The sequence below is a fragment of the Numenius arquata genome, chromosome 12, assembly GCF_964106895.1.
Source record: "Numenius arquata chromosome 12, bNumArq3.hap1.1, whole genome shotgun sequence".
Classification (NCBI taxonomy): domain Eukaryota; kingdom Metazoa; phylum Chordata; class Aves; order Charadriiformes; family Scolopacidae; genus Numenius; species Numenius arquata.
In genome coordinates, this window is record NC_133587.1 from 25,879,418 (window position 1) to 25,901,318 (window position 21,901).

The 21,901-nt window shown below is 37.7% G+C and overlaps 1 protein-coding gene across 2 annotated transcripts in view; it reads left to right on the forward strand.

Annotated features, from left to right (window-relative positions):
• The window catches only part of ARMC3 (armadillo repeat containing 3), a 50,841-nt gene that overhangs the window by 15,010 nt on the left and 13,930 nt on the right, over window positions 1–21,901 (forward strand). For both annotated transcript variants that reach the window (XM_074157152.1, XM_074157153.1), the window contains exons 8-11: window positions 4,220–4,372; window positions 4,497–4,602; window positions 18,659–18,908; window positions 20,088–20,224. In XM_074157152.1, the coding sequence (XP_074013253.1) occupies window positions 4,220–4,372; window positions 4,497–4,602; window positions 18,659–18,908; window positions 20,088–20,224 (646 nt within the window). The remainder of the gene's footprint in view (window positions 1–4,219; window positions 4,373–4,496; window positions 4,603–18,658; window positions 18,909–20,087; window positions 20,225–21,901) is intronic.

Consider the following 21,901-nt stretch of genomic DNA (forward strand, 5'->3'; position numbering starts at 1 on the left):
TTCTGTATGCTTTTATCATTGTCTTTGGATGCTTTGCAAGTCACTGAAATTTTTTTTCATTAATGTTTAGGTATCAAAGATAGGAAGGGACCTTCTTATGCCAGTATTTTCTTTGTGTATTTTCCTGTATTGTTATTTTATTATGCTACTTAGGACTGTCAGTATCATTTTGATAGTCCTGTGACAGGCTTGTAAGTAGTACGCTAAGCAGATTTATATTTGCTCCTGCTACTTTCTACTGCCTCTTACTCCTTTTCCATATTTATTTTCAAATAAGCATAGCCTTCTTTTCCTCTTTCACACCTTTTTCGCTTTTTGTGGCCTAATATTTTAGCAGCTGTTAGTAGAAGCATGTCTGAACACAACATTTTTAAAGCACGGTGGCAAGAACTACACATAATATATTACAGTACTGCCTATGATCTTATATCATGGGATGTTACCGTCAGTGAAGATGCATCTTCTTGTCATACTTCCTTACAAATGGAGTCAATGTGGTTTCATTACAAAGGTTTGCTCTCTTCGTCAGCCTGTGACAGTTGGTATGGATGCAGCAAGCTGGGAAAATAGATCAAAAGAAGATTCAAAATACTTGCTTCCAAGCTGTAGAATTTTGGTGACAACCAGTTAGACAAAGGGTGACATGTACTGGTGCAGTGGAAAACACAGTCCAGTAAACTTGCTGCTCAACATGGCCCCCAGAAATATTTCAGATAGATAGAGCTGCTGGTCTAAAGTAAGCCTTCCAGTGGAAAGAAAAGTGCCGTTGGGGCCACTGTAAGAAATAGTCCAAGTGCAAAAAGAAAACAGAAATATTTGCAGTTCTTGTTTGTTTGTTTGGATTCTGCTTGTAAATATACTAAACAGCCTATCCACACTGCAACACTAATGTATACTATACTAAATACTTGCCTTGATGTAAATCCAATGTAATACAACACAGCTCTAAGTTATTTTATGACCTTTTCATTAAACTTGCAGTAGCCATACAGTAGCCCACGTTATTCAGGTTTGGTAATCGTGGTTGCAATTTACCGACATTTCCCACATACTTGAGAAAAAAGCTTTTCATTGAAATGAAAAACTTAATTCTGCTGTGATAGAACATGTATCTATCCCTTCTTATAATCCTGGCAGCTGAGTATACAGCAGTATCTGGTTTTGAAATTATTATTGGTGACAGATGGATTTGAGTTTTGTTTTTTTCCTGATAGATGTGATCCTACAAACAGTTTTGTTTTATGTCGCTTCCAGTCCCTTTGGAAAGGGACTCCTGTAAGTTTTTGTTATTGTTGTTATAAGACAGATTTATCCCTTAAGAGCTATTCTCAATATCAGAATAAATTACATGGTACAAACACTGTATTCAATTTTAAATAGCCGCTTTAGGATGCTGCTCTGTTTAAGTAATTAAATTTGATCATATTTCTATACATAATCATATGTATACATCATGATATACATAATCACATTATCGCTTTGCCCCTGAAAATTTGTTCTGTAACATAATTTTGAATTTAATATATTAATTTGATGATGGTTTTATTTTGTATGCTCAGAATTACAGTGGTAAATTTTACTTTGATTCCCTCCTTGTCCAGCAAATAATGCAGTCATTTCAGAATGCAAAATATAATCTAATGCTATAAATTATTGAATATTTGTAAGTGGATTATCTGGACTGTTGAATAAGGAGGGCCTGAGTTTCCCCTGACAATGCCAGACACACCAGCAGCAACACAATGCTATGGTGTGTGTATGGGGAAAGTGATGACCGTGCTCACTCGAGTTTGGCCTCACTCTGCCAAACTTCTGGTTTGAAGCTCTCCCTGTTCTTTATGTGTATCTAAATGCAAATCCTTTCAAAAGGGAGCATACTAAACGTGCTCCGTAGCCTGATTAACACGTGCTTTTTCATAACACAGGTTTTTATTTATCTGGGTTATCTCAACTCAAGATCAGTGAGAGGTCATGATACCATTTAACATTAACCTTTTTTCATTTGAAATTGCTATAAATAATGCCACAGGGTGACAACAGTGAGCTGAAAAGGTAATCAGGAGAACTCTGATCATGATTTTGGGGTAAGAGGAGGAAATAGGAAAATATATTGAAAAACAAAGGTTGGCTCATGATGGGGTCAATGCATGAAAAACTGGACAGAAGTGTTAGTGCTCCAGACTCTTTTACTGGGTGTGCATGAGTATTTTACTCCATGTTAAATCAATGTATTCAAATTACTTAGGGGTCAAGAAAATCATCACTTTAAATATGGCGTTGGCACTGATGTTAGAAGTGCTTAGGTACAAAGGATGCTTTTCAGTTGTAAATTCTTTCTTTTCTCTAGTAAAGGAAACAACTCATACAAACAGAGAGAGGAACAGCAGAAAATATTCATCCCGTAAATAGAATTGGCACCTGGGTCTTAAAATATTAGTAATTTTCATCTGACTGTCTAGCTAGCTAAATACATGTGCATACTCTTTACTGTAAATTCAAATCCAAAATCTGATTTTCCACATTATTGAACAATTACTTATTCTGTTTGAAATATTTTAAATCATTATTTTCAGTCATTCAAATTGATTATTCATTTTATTATTATTACTGTTGTTTCATAGAGGCATAAATTATCTTTAAAATGAAACACCCATCGTCATAAGTGTCTGTAAAAGCAAGAATAGTTTTTGAGAAAATCTGTATAGTAATAAGTAAGTTGCTGTACATGAAGCAAATTACTGAGGCACAAAGAACCTCTAGAGATCATTATTAGGGATTATGGACTACTTTGGCAAGGAACAAGCCCGTGGCATACTTGATAACTTGTCGAAACAGTCTGTAATCCCAATTAAGGCCTTCTCTTGAGAGTTGGCTGATATACATCAAGGTTGTGGCCAAGGTTCTGCTAACACTTAAAATCCTACCTTATTTGTTGCATCTTTTGCTTTGTGATTTCAATTGCATATCTCTGATTATTCTAAAAATATTTAAAATTGAGTTAGAGAGGAGAAAATGTGTGTGCATTGAGTCATTTCTGCTGTAACTAGATTTTCAATCAAACTTTAATTTCATTGGCTTTGTGGACTTCTATTTGTTTACTTTTATTCACTACAGATTCAGTTTTATTTAAAAGAGTACTTACATTATTTTTCTTTCCTTTTTAAACCTTTTATTCGTAAGATAACCATCCAAATAAGAAGATGATCCCTCAAAGCATTAGTAAGCACTGGTAAAATTTCCAAATGTGTCAAAAGCCCTACTGACTTCTCAGTTCCCGAATTTCTTTGATACGTTTGAAAATTTTACCATGTAGATATAACTTCAAGGATGTAATTAATCCGCTTCAAATTATGCATATGGTTAAATGCTTATTGACCCTCATAACTATAGAGATTCTGTGCTGTCCAGGGCCTTTCTGGCTGAGAAAGTTTCACTCAAGGCTCTTTCTAACAAACACCTGCACTTCTGATCTCACCCACTTGGGGATGAATGAGTTTATTAGTATAATTCTCAGATGGCTGTAGATACTTTGTGGACGGTCTGTGTTGTTGCTTGAGTAAAGGAAGGGAACATCTACGTCCTTCCTTAGCTGCTGCCGATCATTGCAGCGTAGGTCTGCAGCAGTGAACCCCATGTCATCAGGCTAAAATACACAATTGAACTTCTCTGCAAAATGTGCATTAATGAAGAACCACAAGCTGTGCAGAATTTAAAATTCAATTTTTAACACCCCTTGCCTTTTTCTGGCTATTGTAGTATGTTAACTGGTACTCCCCCAAGTTCAATTGTACATTTACTGCTGTGTTCTTCAGTTTTATGCATTTGGACTTTGTTAGCATAAACTGAAGCTAAGCATGATCCTGAGTAAGTATGATCTGTTGAATTGGAAAAGCTGTTTTCAGCAAGCCTGTATGCATTCTGTGGTTTTAAGTCTTATAGAGAACAAACTTTGCATTCTTTCGGGTTATATATGCTTAAAGCTGTATTTAATAGTCATCTTTTGGGCTTGATTCAGAGTTCACTGAAGTCTAATGGGTTTGGATGAGGTACTTTGTGCACATTTCTTAATTGCTGGTGTCTCTGTTACCAAATATTTCCATTTCCATGGTATCAAAAGCAAGTATTATGTTGGAAACGACTATATGAAATCAAATTCATGTCTTTACACTGTTTTGGAAAATGAATGCAGATTAATGCTACTACTCTTTTTTGTTTAAAGCTGAAAATAGAAAAATCTTAAGGGAGGAAGAGGTTGAGAAGTGTCTCGTAAACCTTTTGGAAATTGATAATGATGGAGTTAAAGTTGCTGCTTCCGAAGCAATTTCTGCCATGTGTGAGAATTCAGCTAGCAAACGTGCACTTGGAGTCCAGGGTAAGTAAGGTGGGAAGGGATGAATTGAGAATCTGTGCTTTTCCTTTTATAAGAAGCATATTATAATTTTGCCGACTGCTGTGGTTTATTTAAAGGTTGATGTGTACAATTATTTCTTTCAAAGGGATTCCCCAGCTAGCGCAGTTGCTAAGCAGTGACAATGAAGAGGTAAAAGAAGCTGCAGTGACAGCATTAGCTAATTTGACAGCAGCCAGTCCTAGTAATGCCAGGTGAGTCTGCAAAAATTAAATTCTTATTTAAAACATTAATCTAAACACAAGTGGTAATATTTTGATTTTTAAAGAGTGCCTCATCTCGTCCTTATCCTACAAGGCAGGTCTGTTTGAATTTGACTGTAAGGCATTTTTTGGTGCTTATGAGTCATCTGGAATAGGTTGGTTCTCATCAGTGTTACAAGAATTATGCTATCTCTACTAACATTCGCTGTATCAAGGAAAGGTATGAAGCAGATGTAATGAAAGCAGAGATATAAATCATGTTTTGAAGCGAACATATGAGGAAAATATGCCTCATAATCTAAGACATTTCATGTGAGATATTTTTTGAAAATTCAAAATCGGTAAGGTATCTTTTCAAATTTGATGGTTCATGCAACTTTTTTGACTGATCTAAACCCAGTCTTTGAGGGAGCTAGCACTCAGATATTCTGAATATTGGGATTGTCTTTCTCTTTCTTTTTTTATTGTTTCCCAGGTAATAGAGAATGGTCCATAGTGCATTATCTAAAAGAAAAGAAGTGTAATTTCAGTATTCAAAATAAGTAACTAAGGATCATTAGCTGACTGTAAGCTCAAAAATAATTGCATCAATTAAATTCTACTGTCAGTTGCAGAGTTCTGTTACCCCAATTCTATTAAAAGTTCGTTCAGGGAAAAGAAACAGAGCAGCCTGAAGTATATGAGCAATCACATGTAACTAACAAACCATAAAATAAAATTCCTTAAAAGTTTCCTGGAATATACTTAAGGAAGTTGTAATCCATTCACAGGCGTTCTTTGAAGTGAAAAAATAAAATAACTCACCAAATAAATTATTTGTTTCAATTTATTGATTCAGCTCTAATAGTCACCAGTATTCACTTAATGTTACCAGATGGAGACATAATTTGACACAAGAGAATAATACTCTGTTCTCAGATTCATGTAGTAGATTTTTTTGTCTGATATTCTGCTCTCCTCATGTGCATGACTCTTCAGTTGGTGTCAGTGGGAGTCATACACACATAAAAAGAGCACAGTGCTGGAGTCTAGGGGTCAAACTTTCAGCTCCGCTACAGCTGTTTTTCATAGCACAGCCCTTTGAGGTTTTGCATTGTGAAAAGGGAATCTCTGGAGAGTTTTGAGATGGTATAGCAGCTCATGCCAACTCATTCAGCTTCTTTTGCCAAGGAGATAGTCAGGACATTGTTTAGCTCAACTGCTAGAACAGTTCTCTGAGACCTCAGGCAGGGAAATAGCTGTCTCCGTTCCTCTGCATTATAATGGACTCCGTATTTGCTTCTTGCTGGGCAGAGTCAGGAAATTGTAAAGGTGGCTTACACATACTTCTCTCTCTTCACAATCCAGCTCCAAGTACAATATGGAAGCATCAGATAATCTAATCACAGGTCTTCTGTGAAAATCAGGAAGCAATAATTTACATTAAATATGTATATTGGATGAATGCCATGTGACTATATAATTACTTCAAAGCTTCATTTCTAAATCAAAACCATTAATAAGTCATAGAAGGGTCCAAGTGTGACTAGGATCTATAAATGAATACATAGAGTTGAACCCTCAGCTGATACAAATTGGTATAGTTCCAGCTCACTGACTGAGTATCTGGCCCATATTTATTTTACATTCACATAATAGGAAAAAAAATAGTTTGGAGAAAATGCATTCCAGATTGAGTTACCATAATCATATTTAATTCTGGAATATTTTGTGTATGTGTCTTGTAAACCATTGAAAATAAGTGTATATATAATGAAGATGCTGATATACTTTTATAATGCTGTGTAATTATGTTGATAATTTTCTGGTCCTGAATGAGTCTAATGAGACTAGTGCCATTTTATTGGTTATATATTAGATTCTTGTTATAAACCCTCCAAGAATATTAAATCATAAAGCTAGTAGTAGCAGGTAGACCTTATGTGGCCAGAACAAAATGGCTACAGTAAAGGGGAAGACTATCTACTGTAAATGTTTTCACTTTTTTAGCAGCCAGCCAAAAATTCAGTCTTGTTGAAATCATATAGCTCTGCCATATTTCATTTCATGAACATTTTTTTATGTATTATATTGATTGAAGGACATGTACCTTGTCTTTTCATTATGTATGGTATATATTACATATATATAGAACGTAAATGCAGTACAAGACACTGCCATTTTTGCTGGAGATTTATAGGTTTTGTTAGGAATATTTGGTCAAGAAGTGTTGTCTGCTTTTCATATGATATGGAAAAAAAGGACAAGTTAAAACAAATTGTGTAATTAAGGCTCCCACAATAGCTACCTCATAAGGATAAAGTCTTCCATTGATTAATAACACAAGAACAGCATAGGCAATGGGCAATACTACCCCCCACTAATGTATATTAACCTTGACCTTTAGGTGCTTCCCCACAGCAATGAAAGGCTTGTTCTATACCCCTACCCAATCAATCCTTTGTTTCTCAACCGAGACAGCTAATAAAGGTGTCAAATATGGTGGAGGTTTTGTAATTAGAACACCTGTTCACGATGAACGGGACAGAGACCAGCTTGTCATTCCACACAAGTCCCCAAGCAACCATGATTTGGCAAAAATAAATAAATTTATGAATGACTGGCCCCAGTAGTAGTTTAACCAAAGATCGAGAGCAGAAGAGAACATGAGTCCCATAGAAATGGTTTTCTGGGTTTACTGGAAAACATGGATTTTCAATATGATCTCTACCAGAACAGGGCTGATGTTGTATCATGCATCTGTAGCACATAGAAAAAAGTACGGTGGTCAAATGCCTCATTAGTTTACAGACTGACACCCCCAGATGATGCTTTTATCAGAATTTTATTATAAAGTAATGACAGAATTGTAATGCTGCTGTATATTGATGATAAATTATTTGTAAACTTGTTAATTTGGCTAAATAACAATAAAATTGCAAAGTGTTCTGCAGCTTAAAATCCCATGTACTTATTGTAACATACGATAAAGAAATTATTTTGTGATGTTACGAAGTGTATAGCTCTGAGGCCACCCTTGATATATGTGTCAGAATTCGTTTCTGTGGTTGGCTTCTGGGAAGAAGAAAATTATGTTCAGCTGGGTATTTGCATCCACTTCACATTTTTTAATCCAGAACACTAACTCGCTTTATTGAAAACTGTATACAGTTATTTGGACAGCAGAATGCCATTTTAAAGACTCTATGAAATCTGTCTATTTTTGATGTGTCCAAGCGTTGGAAAATGTAGGCACAGTCACTTGAATAATGTGCATTATGCACAAATTGAAAAATTACACACAAAGAAACAGCAGTGCCATCTATTGGACAGAAAAATAAATTATTCTGTGCTATGTAACTAACTACGGAACAAACATTTTACTTCAGCCTCCGCCTATTTTTTCCCATTTAGAGTATAATCAATTATTTTTGCTTTTCACGTATTTAGGATAAGTTAATCGTGTTAAATATAAATATGATATTAGTTAGAAGTAACACATAGAAATAAAATCTCAAGTGTAGCAGTTAGTCAGACATTAATTTGACCAGCTCTTTTCTTCAGTATTGTCGTAGCACAAATGCCATTTCTAATAGCTGTCTTCATAAATCTGGCAATGTCTGAATTCTGGGCACCTAATGGAGTTACTACTAAGGAAAAACATATGCTCTGAAATTTAGAGCTTTGTACTGGACATGAAAACTAATTAACAGCCTCAATAATATTTGTCTTAAATTGTTTATTTTAAGTGCAAAATTTATAGCATTCAGTTAGAGTTTGGTCTGGGGGAAGAAGGAAAGGGATGTTTTTTGTTCAGCTGTACTAAGGGCTGCAGGAAATTGTGGTACATGACTGGCTTATGATCTGGCATAATATTTCTCCTGGGGTTTATAATTAGTGTCATGTTACATATTTCTAAGTATTATATCTGTATCCAAAATAGTAAAGTGTCATCCCCAAAATTGTGAAGTCAACAAGCTTGATGTTATTTAATTTTCTAGTTCTTCAGTTCTTCACAGGAATCAGTGGACCCATTTACATTAGCAAAATTATGTCTATATAGGCAATTACAGGCATTATCACGGCATCTGAATGTATACTTTCTCAAATGCATCAAGATTTCCAAGATTTGGGAAAAGTTTGAGGATAGGGAGGTAGGTTGGGAGCTCATTGGCTATGGTCAGAGCCCGGTGAGGAGAAAGCGAGATGTTCCCTTGACTTCAGTGGGTGTTGCATCGATTCCAAACTGAAATTCATATACGGGTATAATGACCCAAAATACATCCTCAGTCTATTCCATGTGGAAATGCTCACCTGTAGTGAGAGTCTTTCACCTTCTTAATGAGGATTTTCAGTATCCACAACAGATTTTTATGGTTTTTAAGATGGGTATGGCTGTCAAATTTAAAGAATGTCTGGTTTTTTTACATTTCAAATTTTGTGACTATCATTAGGAAGCAATGATTATTACTGTTACGTAGTAATATCACTAGGTAGTCGTCTTCCCTATTAGAGAATGGGAAACTTCATCATAGCTTTTCCCTTTCAAGATTGTAGATGGAACCTGATTCACATAAATGGATCAATATTGAAGAGTCAGTATTATGTAAGATAATACACTTGCATGAATATATGTTTTAATTTATGAGAACAGGAACAAATATTTCTAGTACCCGAGAGCTACATTTAAGAACAGAAATAGGTAATAATCCATTGTATACGGTTTGTCTTTTTTTATGGTTTAATAGTTCTTCTTTATAACATAAGTTTGTGTTTCTGAAGGAGGGAATCAATAGAATGCCACTAGCTGTATTGTGTAAGGGTAATATGTTTTAATACTGACCCCTAGTGACAGAATTATATTTTTGAGCTACTGTGCTGCAAGGTAAAGGGGTTTTGTTGGGTTTTGTCGTTTGTGTTGTTATTTTTTACATTAGCAGGCATTCTGCTGAGCCCTATGCAAATACAGTTAACTCATGCCATGAATAGATTCCTGTTTTGACTTTCTCTTACTGTATATACATAGTGTGATGGGTGCTATGCATCCATCATACTATGGACATGTAAAAAAGACAGAAAAAAAGACAACTTGGTCATTACCCACGAGCTCACAAGCTTTTCCTTGCAAGTTACAGACATTGATTTCCATTGAAAACTGAAAAATGTTTTATGGTGAATTTCTCCCTTGGCAGAAAAGCTGAATCAAGGCCTAATGCTGAGATGTCATTCAGAAATGGGTTCCTCCAGTGACTTTACCATCACAACAGATGACTGATAGACAACCCATGGACAGTACCCTAAATCATGCCCTGCTGGCAGGTGCAAAGTGTTTCACTCAGCCAGCTGTTGGTTTTCCCTCTCAGATTTGTGAAGGCGTGGTTATACGGAAAAGTCCCTCTATAGACTCAGACACCATAACTGCCTTTTGTTCTCAGTACAGCTCTTCTTTCACAAAAAACCCCAACAATTGTTATTCATTTTCCTTTTATGCATTTTGGACTTGATGATCTTAAAGGTCTTTTCTAACCATAAGAATTCTGTGATTCTGTTTGTTTGTTTGTTTTCAAATTCTGTTGCCTATCAGGCAACTTTATTGAAGATAAATTCAGAGCGTTCATCTCTTATCTAAAACAAATCTAATGTCACAGCATCTTAAAGTGCACGAGAACCTAACTTATCCAAAATAGTTTCAGACAGAAAACAGAACACATCTAAATTGGGATACTGGTAACGATACAGAAGTTCTGCCCCTTATAGATATAGCAAAATCATTTGGCCTGTTGGTACTCTCTTACCTTCAAAGCCTTGCAGTATGATCACTGTTTACCTTAGCTGTGGAAGGCTGGAATTTCACTCGGAGCCTGTGTGTTGTCACCTGTAACTTCCCATGGTAGATTTCTGTGGGATCAGGTGAAAATTCTTCCTGGATGAAGACTTTTAAGCCTCGGAGAGAAAACTGTGTTTTTTGGAGTGGCACAAGTACAATGATTTCTCTGGAGTGTGTATCCCTACAATGACATTCAGTGATACACCCTGAGATGAATTGTGAATTAAAAGTTGCAACAGTTAATTTATTTTTGAGTAAATTTCAGACAAATACATTGGTGCTTTTACATGCACATTTTCTTTGTAGCATATTTCTAAATTAAATGCAAATTATTTAAGTATGTGTTTTAACTTTAGTATAGTGTGAAGTAATTTAAGTGTGTATAAGTGAATTGCAGGTTTATGGCTGATCATGCAAACTTGAATTCTGTCCCACTGTGCGCTGACTGTGACATGTTGTCTAATTGGAGTCTTGTCTAATACACACAAGGGGGTAAAAATAAGCTTTCACAAGTAACTTTAAACATTTTGACTTGCAACCTCAGTAATTTTCTCTTAACATAGTAGTACATGAGATTTAAGAAAGAAAACTAGTCATACATCGCTGCACTCTGAGTCGTCATAAAAGCTTGAGCCTTAAGCAAGGCAAAAGAGATTGCTGCCGTTCGAGTTAAGTTCACAGATGTCCAGAGAAGACTTATCCAGAATTGAAAGATGGGGTCAAGCTTCACAGTCCAAGTGCTGTGTGTAGAGAGACTGACTGCACAGCTCTGTTGTCCTTCCTCAGTTGGTGCTTCCAAAAATGAAGAAGAGCTGCTGTCTCCTCAGCCCCTGTGTTCAGACAGATTATTGCGAGGACTCAGCTTTGGCTGCTTCTTTCCTTCCCTCACACCTCCATGAAGGCTCGCTCTGGCAGCTCCTGAATGTTCCCTGCTATTTTGCTTTTGTAACGGTATGGATTCCGGACTCTCAACATTTGTGCTGAGTTACTGATTTTTGCATGCGCTACTTCTTGGATCAGAAAAAAAGAGAGAAGGGGATAGTGTCTTTTTCCTGACCTTGTCCTGGCTGAAGCTACGTGGGATCTTTAGGAAGCAAAAAAAGGGTTTCTGTTGCTGAATTTCAAGCCTTTCTCATAATAGTGGAAGTGGCAGGAATTTTTAATAAGGCTTGCAAGTACTATTATAATTGAAAGGCTAAGCTATCATTAATAGATAGTTCATTATCAATGCCCCTGTAATATTTTAAAATAGCTATACTACAGCTTTAGAACTGAGATTTACATGACTTTGTCAGAAGAGTTCAGTGACAGACATGAGAAGATCTCTGTGTATCACTAAATGAGAGTCAGGTACTACAGTCTCTGCTAACCCAGACAGTTTAAGGTTTTATTGCTTCCAGACCATGAGGTTAATTATTAAGTTTTGGATTTGTGGATGTTTTAACAAGATACTTGCCATTAAAAAACAGGAATAGAGGGTTCAGTTCCTGAAACGGAAAATGAATATGGTTTGTTGATTTCATCAGTATTTTTATTGTAGCACAAAGGGGCCCCAAATTGTAGACCAGAGTCTCTTGTGCTAGATTCCCTTACTCAGAATAAACATACTGACGTTAATTTCCCTTGTATAGTGAAAAAAATGGAAGTAATATTAACCTTTAAATAAAAACAAGTGGCTATATACAGCAGTCAATTGCTTTTGAAAATAATTAAATCGCAAAGTGAAATTTTTGGTAAATGCAGAAGACATTTATTGGATGTGACTATTCTGATGACATAACAAGGCAAATGAAGAATACTAATACATTTAAGGGGTAAAAAGGAAGATATTTCTTGAGCTTTTTCAAACTTCTGGTTATGGTGTACTTTCTCAGTCAGAAATTATGTAATAGAGCTGGATCAAAAATGCCTTGGGTGAAAAAGAAGTCATGCGATTTAACACAGATAGAGTTGATTTTTAAAAATGTGTATGTAATTAGATGCATAATTCTTATGCATAATTTACACGCAATTATGTATGAAAATGAGATATGCACAGGCATAAATGGCTAGCTAAGCACCTCACACACAATCACAGTAATTTTGCACAGAAATTAAACATGCAGTTGCAAATACATTTGTTAAATGAAGTCCATAAGGAGTCCAATGGCCTTTGTGAGGAGGAAAAATGTGGATTTTTTCTGGGCAGAAATTGCGTTAAATCCTCAGTCAGAAGGGGGGAAGTAAACAGCATAGAAGTGAATAAAAATATAATATAAACCAGTTTATGTTGTGGTAGAAGAAGCAAAACCAAACATACTTTACCATTTTTATGAAGTGTATAGTAGTATATAGTGTAAATTGTATAGTGTAAATTAAACACAATCCAGACTAAACAGTGGTGTGAAGCTGCGCCTCTGCTGCTCCCCTCTCTCTCCCCTCCACGGGTTATGGGTTTGGGGGGCAGCCTCTGTGGTTTCTGTCAGCTCTTTGAACACTGATAGTTGCTTTCTGCATTAGGCTGGACCTTCTCTTCAGGAGGAGAAGCTAGCTGGACCATTCCCTATGCACTAAATAAATAATCCATTATCTTTCTTGTCATGGCTAGGAGGCTTGGTCAGGGACCAGAGTTATTACGCTTAATGTGATGCTGACAAAGAGATGGGGTTTGCCCCAAAGAGCTTACAGTCCTAAAAATGAAATAAAAACCCCCACAGAGTTTTGGTCCAGTTTTTACTGATAATTGTTTTCACAACATTCTACCAATGTCTGAGCTTTCCTATTGCACCCCAGACAACTAAAGCAACAAAATATTCAGTTCAGTGAAATTTGTATGCATCTCCAAAGAAACTATTTTTAAAAAGTTCATATTGTGAAACTTTTGGTAATGATGCACTAAAAACAGTAAAGAAAACATTTGTTTTTCTCGAACTCTCAGCATTTATTCTGAGTTTTGAGTAATCTTTTAGAGAATTTTCAAGAAAATCTCTCAATAACTAGTTATAGTGTATATTTAAAATTAATAACTTAAATTAAATATTTGATATCCAACCTCCTAATGTTTGCCGTTCCAATGACACTTGAGAAAAATATTTTAACTGTTCTTGAATACAGTAATTTGAATTTAATTGTAATGAGAATTTTGCTGTTTCACTACGGGGCATGGTTAAGTTCATTAGAGTACCCGAACTAGGTATACCCTGGTTAAGGTAAATGCCTAACCCTGTTAGGTTAGGCACTCTAATGATCATAACCACGTGCTTATAAGTCATAACACTTTAATTATTTTAACTTTAATTTGAGCTCTGCAATTTCTACACCTATCTTGTATGTTTTTTCTTGTTTGTTTATTTGTTTGTTTATTTGTTTGTTTGTAATTCAGATAGTCAGCTTCCACTTTTCAGAAACCCATGGTGATATTGTAAATGCAGCATCCTTTTCTTCCCCGCTTCGCATTGTCTTCTTTCCTTTTCTCTAATCATTTCTCTCCGTGACTAAGGAAGTTGATGTATTTTGAATCTTTACACAACATGGAGGGAAAAAGCTGTGCATTTATATAATTTACTCCTTTTCCACATCAGAAAGTGTATGCTTTTTTTTCAGCTAAACCAAGGTTCCCCTCTTCCTTGAGGATGTAGTCCTGTAGTGGGAGCACTGACCTCAGCAGGATGTGTCTGAAGCAGAGTGTGTTCTGGAGGCAGGGAGAGAGGATAACGCTGATCTACATTAGGCAATGGCAGTGCTGGTAAAAGCTTCTTCCTCTGACTTTTGTTTCCTTGTAATAAAAAACCTACATATCTTTGCCCAAGATGGAAGGGAACAAGGACCTCCATCCTTAGATCTTAACGTTGTAGTATTTCAGAACCTTAAAAACTTAAGCATATTCATTCTTTCAGCTCCCTTCTGAGGTCAGGCTCTTCTGTCTCTTCAGCAGCTGGGGCTCCATGTCCCGGCGTGACTGCGCTATTTCTGTGTTCTCCAGAGGGCCATGGGGTAGGAGTGAGCTGAACTATGGAGTACCCATTCTTCCTTCTTCCCTTATAACCTCTTCTGTATACATCTCTGTTACCAGGGCACAGCATTGCCCTCAGGTGTTCACACCCTCTTAAAATCGTGTTCTCAAAGGTACTGGTTACCTTCAACTCTCATTACCTCCTGTTGTCACTTCTACCATGATTTCTTTTTGCCTGGTGATCCATTGTGCTACTGGCTTAAACCATACTCGTGAAACTGTGGTTCAAAATGAATCTGCGCAGAAGTAGAATGCGGGATTGAAATAAATATGTATGATCATCTAAATCAGTGGTTCTCAGCCTTTTTGAAGTTGAGTGGCACTTGAGAAAATTGGCTGTGCTCTGTACCTTGCTGGGGTCAGCTCTGAGCACATGAGGAGTTGTCACCTTGCTCTTTTTTTAAGTACTTGTATACTTGCTGGCTTCGTGGAAATTATAGTAAATCTGCTTATAATGTGATTGGTTACGTCATTCGGTTCCGTGTGTCATGCTGGGATCAGTCTGTTAGGGACTATATTAGGATTTCCTGTGGGAGAATACACGTGTTATTTGGTGTAGTATAGAAATAGTAAGTCCTGTGCTGACTGCAGAAGTATTGGCCGTACTACACCTGAGTGATGCAGTGATGCATTTCATGAGTAGTGGATCTGTCCCATAAATCCTGGAATCTCTGTGTGTCCATTGTACAGGAAAACCTGTTTGATTTTGTTTGTTTTTTTTTTTTTTCCTGGATAAGCTATGTTGTATACACTGCGTAACGCTGCAAATCTGATAGCTTATGGACATGCCTTACTGTGCGTGGCTGTGTGCGTGTATGGTGAGTCTCTCCCACACTTTGCCAGCAGGCACGTCATGTCATTGTTACACGTGCTATGAATGTGATGTTTTCCGGTAAACCTGCGATACATGTGGTGTGTGGCTGATCCTTACATGTGCAATCAACATGTCCAGGATTCCTTCATATACAGCAGCCTGGATAGAGCTACAGCGCTCTTGAAGCTGGAAATCTGGATAAAGTTTTCATGGGAAGAGAAGACAATATTAACCAGAGAGCCTAGAAATACAGTGGCCTTACCTAAGTGAAAAAACCCAACCAGCCAAACAAAAACAAAACCAACCCAAGCCAACAAAAAATAAAACCCAAACAAAACATTTTCGGCTCTGCTTTATCTGGTCAAGGAGGGAAGGGGAGGGAGGACATCCAGATAAGGGGAAATCCAGCTAATTGAAGACAGTCTGAGCAGTGTAGTGCAGGACATCTGGAAACATAGGATTCTCTTCTGAACAGAGACTGAAGTGCTTGCATTAAAGTTACTGGTGCCCCAGGAGGATTAATTAGCCAAAACCAAGCTGGCCCTATACCTTTATGCTGCACCCAAGCTAATAACCCTACAAACCTTCAGTCCCTGGATTGCTGCCTTTTCCCTGGTTTTCCAAACCTGCCTGCCCGCCAGCCTTCCTCACCCCCATGCTCCGGCACGACCTGTGAGCTGCCATCGTCTTGTAACTGAGGCAGAGATCGGGCTGATGAACCCCGTGAGCCTCTGCGGGATTCACTCCAGGTACGCTCAGGAGGACCTGTGTCCCCCTCTCTGAAAATCTGGTTTGGAGCTACTTGCACTAAGATGAGTTCACAGTCAGATCGACATCATGTTGCCCACGTAATGGGATTTTATGGCACAGGTTGGCATGTAACCTGCTTTCTATCCTGTTTGCATAAGCGTGTGACTATCAGCATTCCTGGGGTTTTTTTGTTTTTATGAATGTCTTCACAGTCTTTGACAGCATAACTCTTTCTTGTCTATGTAATAATTCTAAGCTTGTCTTTATTTTGTAACTGTGAAAGTTACCAAAAGGTTAGTTGGGTTTTGATAAAACACTGTTACAGCAAAAATAAGATTTTCACATCCAGATTTCTCTTATTAATGTGTTGACAGAAATTCAGCAAAACTTATAAAAAATGTGCACTCTTCTGTTGTTGAAGTGCTCAGATATGCTTCTATAGAGGTGGGAGGGTTTGTTATGTTTTTGATATAGACAAAATGTACTAAAAGAGGGTATAAAAAGCAGTTGCAAGGAAAATTCAAATTGCCATCTGCACATTTCCATTGCTAACAATATTGCCAACTTTTGTTTAACAAACAGATGAGCCCAATGTAAAATTACTAAGAGCAGATAGTAAATTGGACATATGCCTCAAATCATTTGATCAAATGTTATATACAAACTCAGAAGGAAGACAATTCAATTTTTATAGTGTGCTGGTTTATAATGTCATGGTAAAAAACGCCACTGAAACAAATGAAAGATCATACAAAGAAATAAGTTCCTGTTGTTTGGTAGAAAGCAAAGTTTTGGCAAGAAGGTCAACAAAAATCTTAAGTTATGGAATATCTTACGGCATCTGAAGAATGTAAACTACATTTGTATCAGTAGTCTTTTTTGCCTATGGCAAAGAAACCAAAGAATGCATAATGCGGTAGTAACCCAGAAACGTGTGGCCCTTCAGATTTGTTAGAGCATGGTAGTTTCCCCTCAGCCAGGCCAGGTTCTCTCTTCAGGGTCTGCATCACTTGTAGTCAAGAGTTTACTATCTTTATGCACCATGTCACCAGCTGCTTTAAAATATATTCTTTACCTGATATTAAATATGAAATTCACTTTTTTTTCCTTTTAAAAGGCACTATCCCAGTGAGTGCCAGAATATTGAAGTCATTTGCAAATGTCTCCTCTAATAGTGCAGCTGCCTGCAGCTCCTGCTGCCTCCTGCCTGAAGTTACTGTTTCCTTACTAGTGCTTCTTCAACTGTTTGATTATTATTTTTTTTTCTTGGATGGTCTCTAACCTAAATCTATGAAATGATCCATAACAAAATCCCAAAATCTTCCTCAATTTTATTTGCCAACAGCTTGTTTTGCATGTCTAGCCAGCAGATCCAGAGATGTGATTCTGCCACTTTATTCTGCTCTGGTGAGACCTCACCTGGAGTACTGTGTGCAGGTCTGGAGCCCTCAATATAGGAAGGACATGGACCTGATGGAGCAGGTCCAGAGGAGGGCCACTAAAATGACCAGGGGGTTGGAGCACCTCTGCTACGAGGACAGGCTGAGGGAGCTGGGGTTGTTCAGCCTGGAGAAGAGGAGGCTCCAGGGAGACCTAATAGCGGCCTTCCAGTACCTGAGGGGGGCCTACAGGGGAGATGGGGAGGGTCTGTTTACAAAGGCCTGAAGTGACAGGATGAGGGGCAATGGCTTTAAGTTGGAGAAGGGGAGATTTAGATTGGATATTAGGAAAAAGTTCTTTACTATGAGGGTGGTGGAACACTGGAACAGGTTGCCCAGGGAGGTGGTTGAGGCCCCTTCCCTTGAGATATTCAAGGTGAAGCTCGACGAGGCCCTGGGCAACCTCGTCTAGTTGGGGGTGTCCCTGCTGACTGCAGGAAGGTCGGACTAGATGACCCTTGGAGGTCCCTTCTGGCCTGGACCAATCTATGAATCTATGAATGTGGCCACACCGGTGTTTGTTCCAGCACTGCTGAGGGGCAGCACCCTTCAGCCACGGCTACAATATCCCCTGGGAGCAGAGGGAATATTTAAACTGCATCTGCTGCTTGCAGACCAGTTGATGTGGCACCACAGCCGTAGTCAGCCCTGAGCTCTGTGCCGATGTGTCTGTTGTACTCCTGCTGTCTCAATCGGCTGTATAAAGCCGGCTCAATACACAACCCTCCACCGCACTGAACTGCACCACGAACACCCACTCTGTAAGAGTGGCAGAAGCTTGGTGTGCTGCGTTTATGACACCTAGGTATCCGATCACAGAAATTTATGGAGACAGCAAAAAGAACGACAACATGCTGTTCCGTGCACTATGATCCATACTAGGAGAAGTGCTGGAATGATTATGGAGAGAGGTGATAAGAGTCTGTAGAAGCATTTGCCTGGGACTAAAGTTATAGAAATTCTGCGTCTTTGAAAAGATGCAACATTTCGTTCACTTGTTCAAAACCTCAGAAAGAATCCATGTCCTAATAAGTTAAAGAACCCAGAAGTTTGTGACTTGGTTTGTCTGGGTAGGTTGTGCCTTTCGAACTTCACACCAAGTCATATATAAATGACATATATATATTTTTATATGTATAAAATCTTGAAATGTAATACTAATTTAGTTGGTAAATACAGCACACTAGGATGAAGAAATGTCCTAAAATAACAAAGACTTTTTTTTTTTTTCTCCTTCATTTTGCTAGGGCTGTTGCTGAGGCTGAAGTAATTGAGCCATTAGTAAATATCTTGAACGCTCAGAGAGACAGAGCCGTTGCTCATGCTGCTACAGTGCTAACAAATCTGGCCACGCAAGAGCCATTCCGCACAAATATCCAGGGACACGGTATTATGAGAGGGCTCGCAGAACCGCTGCGCTCGACCAACAGCCACGTGCAAAGCAAAGCAGCCTTCGCTGTGGCTGCATTTGGTTGTGACGCTGATGCAAGAACTGAGGTAAAACTACTCTTCAAGGCTGTGGTTATTTATTTATTTCTGGATTCTGGGGCTGCTGTTATACTTCCCTGGAATACTTTGCATTTTGTGTCTGTCCTAAAAGTCCCAAGCTTTCTAGATAGTAACTAATTTTTGGCTTTCTTTGCAGGCTTGTTCAGCTCAAATTAGGTCAGTTTGTCATGAGAACTTGGAAAGGGTTTTCTTTAATTTGTATTATTACTGCTGTATTTGCTTGCACCAAATCAATGTTTTACAGCTTTGCAGTGGCTTCAATGAGCTTTAATCAGGGCTATACCTTAATCTCCATGTTTATGAGCACTAAACATTAAGGTTTCTTTCAGCTGCAACTGTCGGCTCAACTTTGAAGATGAGAAGTTCTGTCCTCTTTACTCTCCCTCAGTGTTGTTCTGTTGCCCACTTTCAAGGCCCGTACAGCAATGTCTGACCTTGAATAATAAGATATTGGATGCGCACAGAGTAAATGTAATTCTGACAAAACTCAAAATGCAATTAATGCCTTCATCAGTGGTAACCAGCAGGTCGAACTTTTTGTTGCCTATCAATGGTCATGCTATTTTCTTTTCATAAGTAAGGATGATACTATGTGCATTCATGGATCATAAGCTACGATTTTCTCATGGGTCAAGGTTGTTAATTAGGACATGAATAAGGGGCATAGATAATTAATTTACCTCTTTCAGTGTCCTCAAAATGTCTTTCTCTTCAAAAATCCAAATGAGCAATATTTCCTCCAGCGTGTATAGGAAAGATACTATAGCACACAAGAGAATAGGATGTTAATAAGTTGTCATACATACAATACAATACGAATTCAAATATATTGTGATGTAAATTAGTTGCTAGGAGGCAACAGAACACAGAAAAATCTCTGTAACTCTCCACGGCAGTCTTGGGTTGCACAGTCTCTTCGCTTTCCACACCACAATCTAATAACTGAAAAGCAAGGCAGAGCCAGAAGGGATGTGTGCCTTGTACCACTCGCTTCGGCTCCAGCACATGCAGAGTCCAGAGAAGCACAGAATCTCTGCAAATGGCCTTCCTACCAGCCCGGCATAGCTTGTCTGCAAGGCTTGAATGTTTTGGAAGGTGAATTTCACAGGCTGTTCTTGCTGGGAGAGATGAAATATCTAAGTGGCAATGTCTTCATTTTTTTTATAGTTAAGAAATGCAGGTGGACTGGGACCCCTCGTTGAACTGCTACATTCTAAGAATAAAGAAGTCAGAAGAAATGCCTGTTTGGCTGTTATGGTCTGTGCAAGTGATGAACTAACCACTGTTGAACTATGCAGGCTAGGGTGAGTGGAAGTAGTTTCAAGGGGCAGAGGGAAGATTCTGATGCAAGTACTCTATTCAGTCAATCTTTACGTATTATAGCAGAATAACAAAGATAAGCTATACTTTTTGGTAAGCAGAAACTACTTTTGCACCACAGATGTTACAGATGAAAGGGTATTGATTTTAAGTAACAGAAGCCTTAAGAAAAAATGTAAGACTGAAGAGAGAACTGTCTGGAATTATAAAAATGTTTATTGTTTCTGTGACTGAATTAGGCTTTGTATTGAAGGTATGCTTATATCAGTCAAAATTACACTCTACAGTGCCCTATACATATGAAACTGAAATTAAGGTTTCAGGCTAAGTTCAATATACAGTAAATTGTACTTATTACACAGAGGCTAAATTTTATTTACAAGGTCTGGTTAGCTGCAGGTGTGCTGAAGTGTCACATAAAGGAGATTCTATTTTATTCCTTCTTAGGAACGCCAAGTTCCATATATTAATATCTGAATTACAAAAGGTTGTAAGAATTACGACACAGGGCTACTTATAAAGGGTGACTTTTTTTAGTTATTGTTAAATTAAAATATGTCTAATTGCTTGACTCCCTCTACTGGACGCTTACTGCACAGATACTTAAAATCCATCTATGAGGGGATTCTTCAGAGTGAGAATCTCAGAAATTTAGGTCAGGAGAGGAATTCAAAGGCGATGTTATCATCTGCCCACTGTAAGATAATCAGGCTCACTGACTTATTTTTGATTGTTCAGTGTAAATATCAATTCTGAGGCGGTTTCAACCTGTAGTATCCTTTCAATTAGAAGGGGTTTCTGAGTTCTAAATATCCTTTGCAGCAAATCAATCCAACTACACAATGTCCTACTTTCAGTGGGACTGAATAACCACCTATTTATAGCAACTTGAGTTTAACTTATTGAATTTTCTCCTGTTCTGTGTCCCTCTCTCAATTTCCTTTTCATGACAAAGTAAAGATGTTAAACTTTTTGTTTTGAAATCGTGTCATTTTGTCACACATCTCTGAATTTCCCCCATTTATTTATGCCATTTTGAAGTGCTGTCTCCCAGCCTTGATGAAGTACTTCAGCTGAGGTCAGACCACCATCAAATAAAGCTCAGTAATTATTTTCTATATCTTGCATATAGCACTGTTCTTATTTAATCCTTTCTTTGTGACAGTATCGGAGTAGGACTCTAATTTATGTGTCCTTCCAGTTTGAGAGCATGTTATTGATAACGATACATTAAGCATAGTTTTTCAACCAGTCAGGCACTACTTCATGTTATTTTCATGTAGATCATGTTTCCCTGACTTGCTCGTGAGTATTCAAGTAGGAATATGTGAAAAGACTTATTAAAGTCAAAATATATCTCAAAGTCAACTCATATCTCACATCTACTTCTTCTGCCTATACATTAAGTCAGTTACCCTATCACAGAAAGGATTAGATTGGCTTTACATGATTTATTCTTGACAAATACATAATGGCTATTTCTTATCTCTTGTTGCTTGCAAACTGATTGTTTAATAATTTGATATGGTGTTCTTTGGACACTGAAATTTGGCCGCATGATCTCTATTACAATTTCTTTGTTCTTCATTTTTCAAATCTAGATACTATCTTTGCCCTTCTCTACTCTCCTGGCACCTAGCCTGTCCTCCCTGAATTTTCAA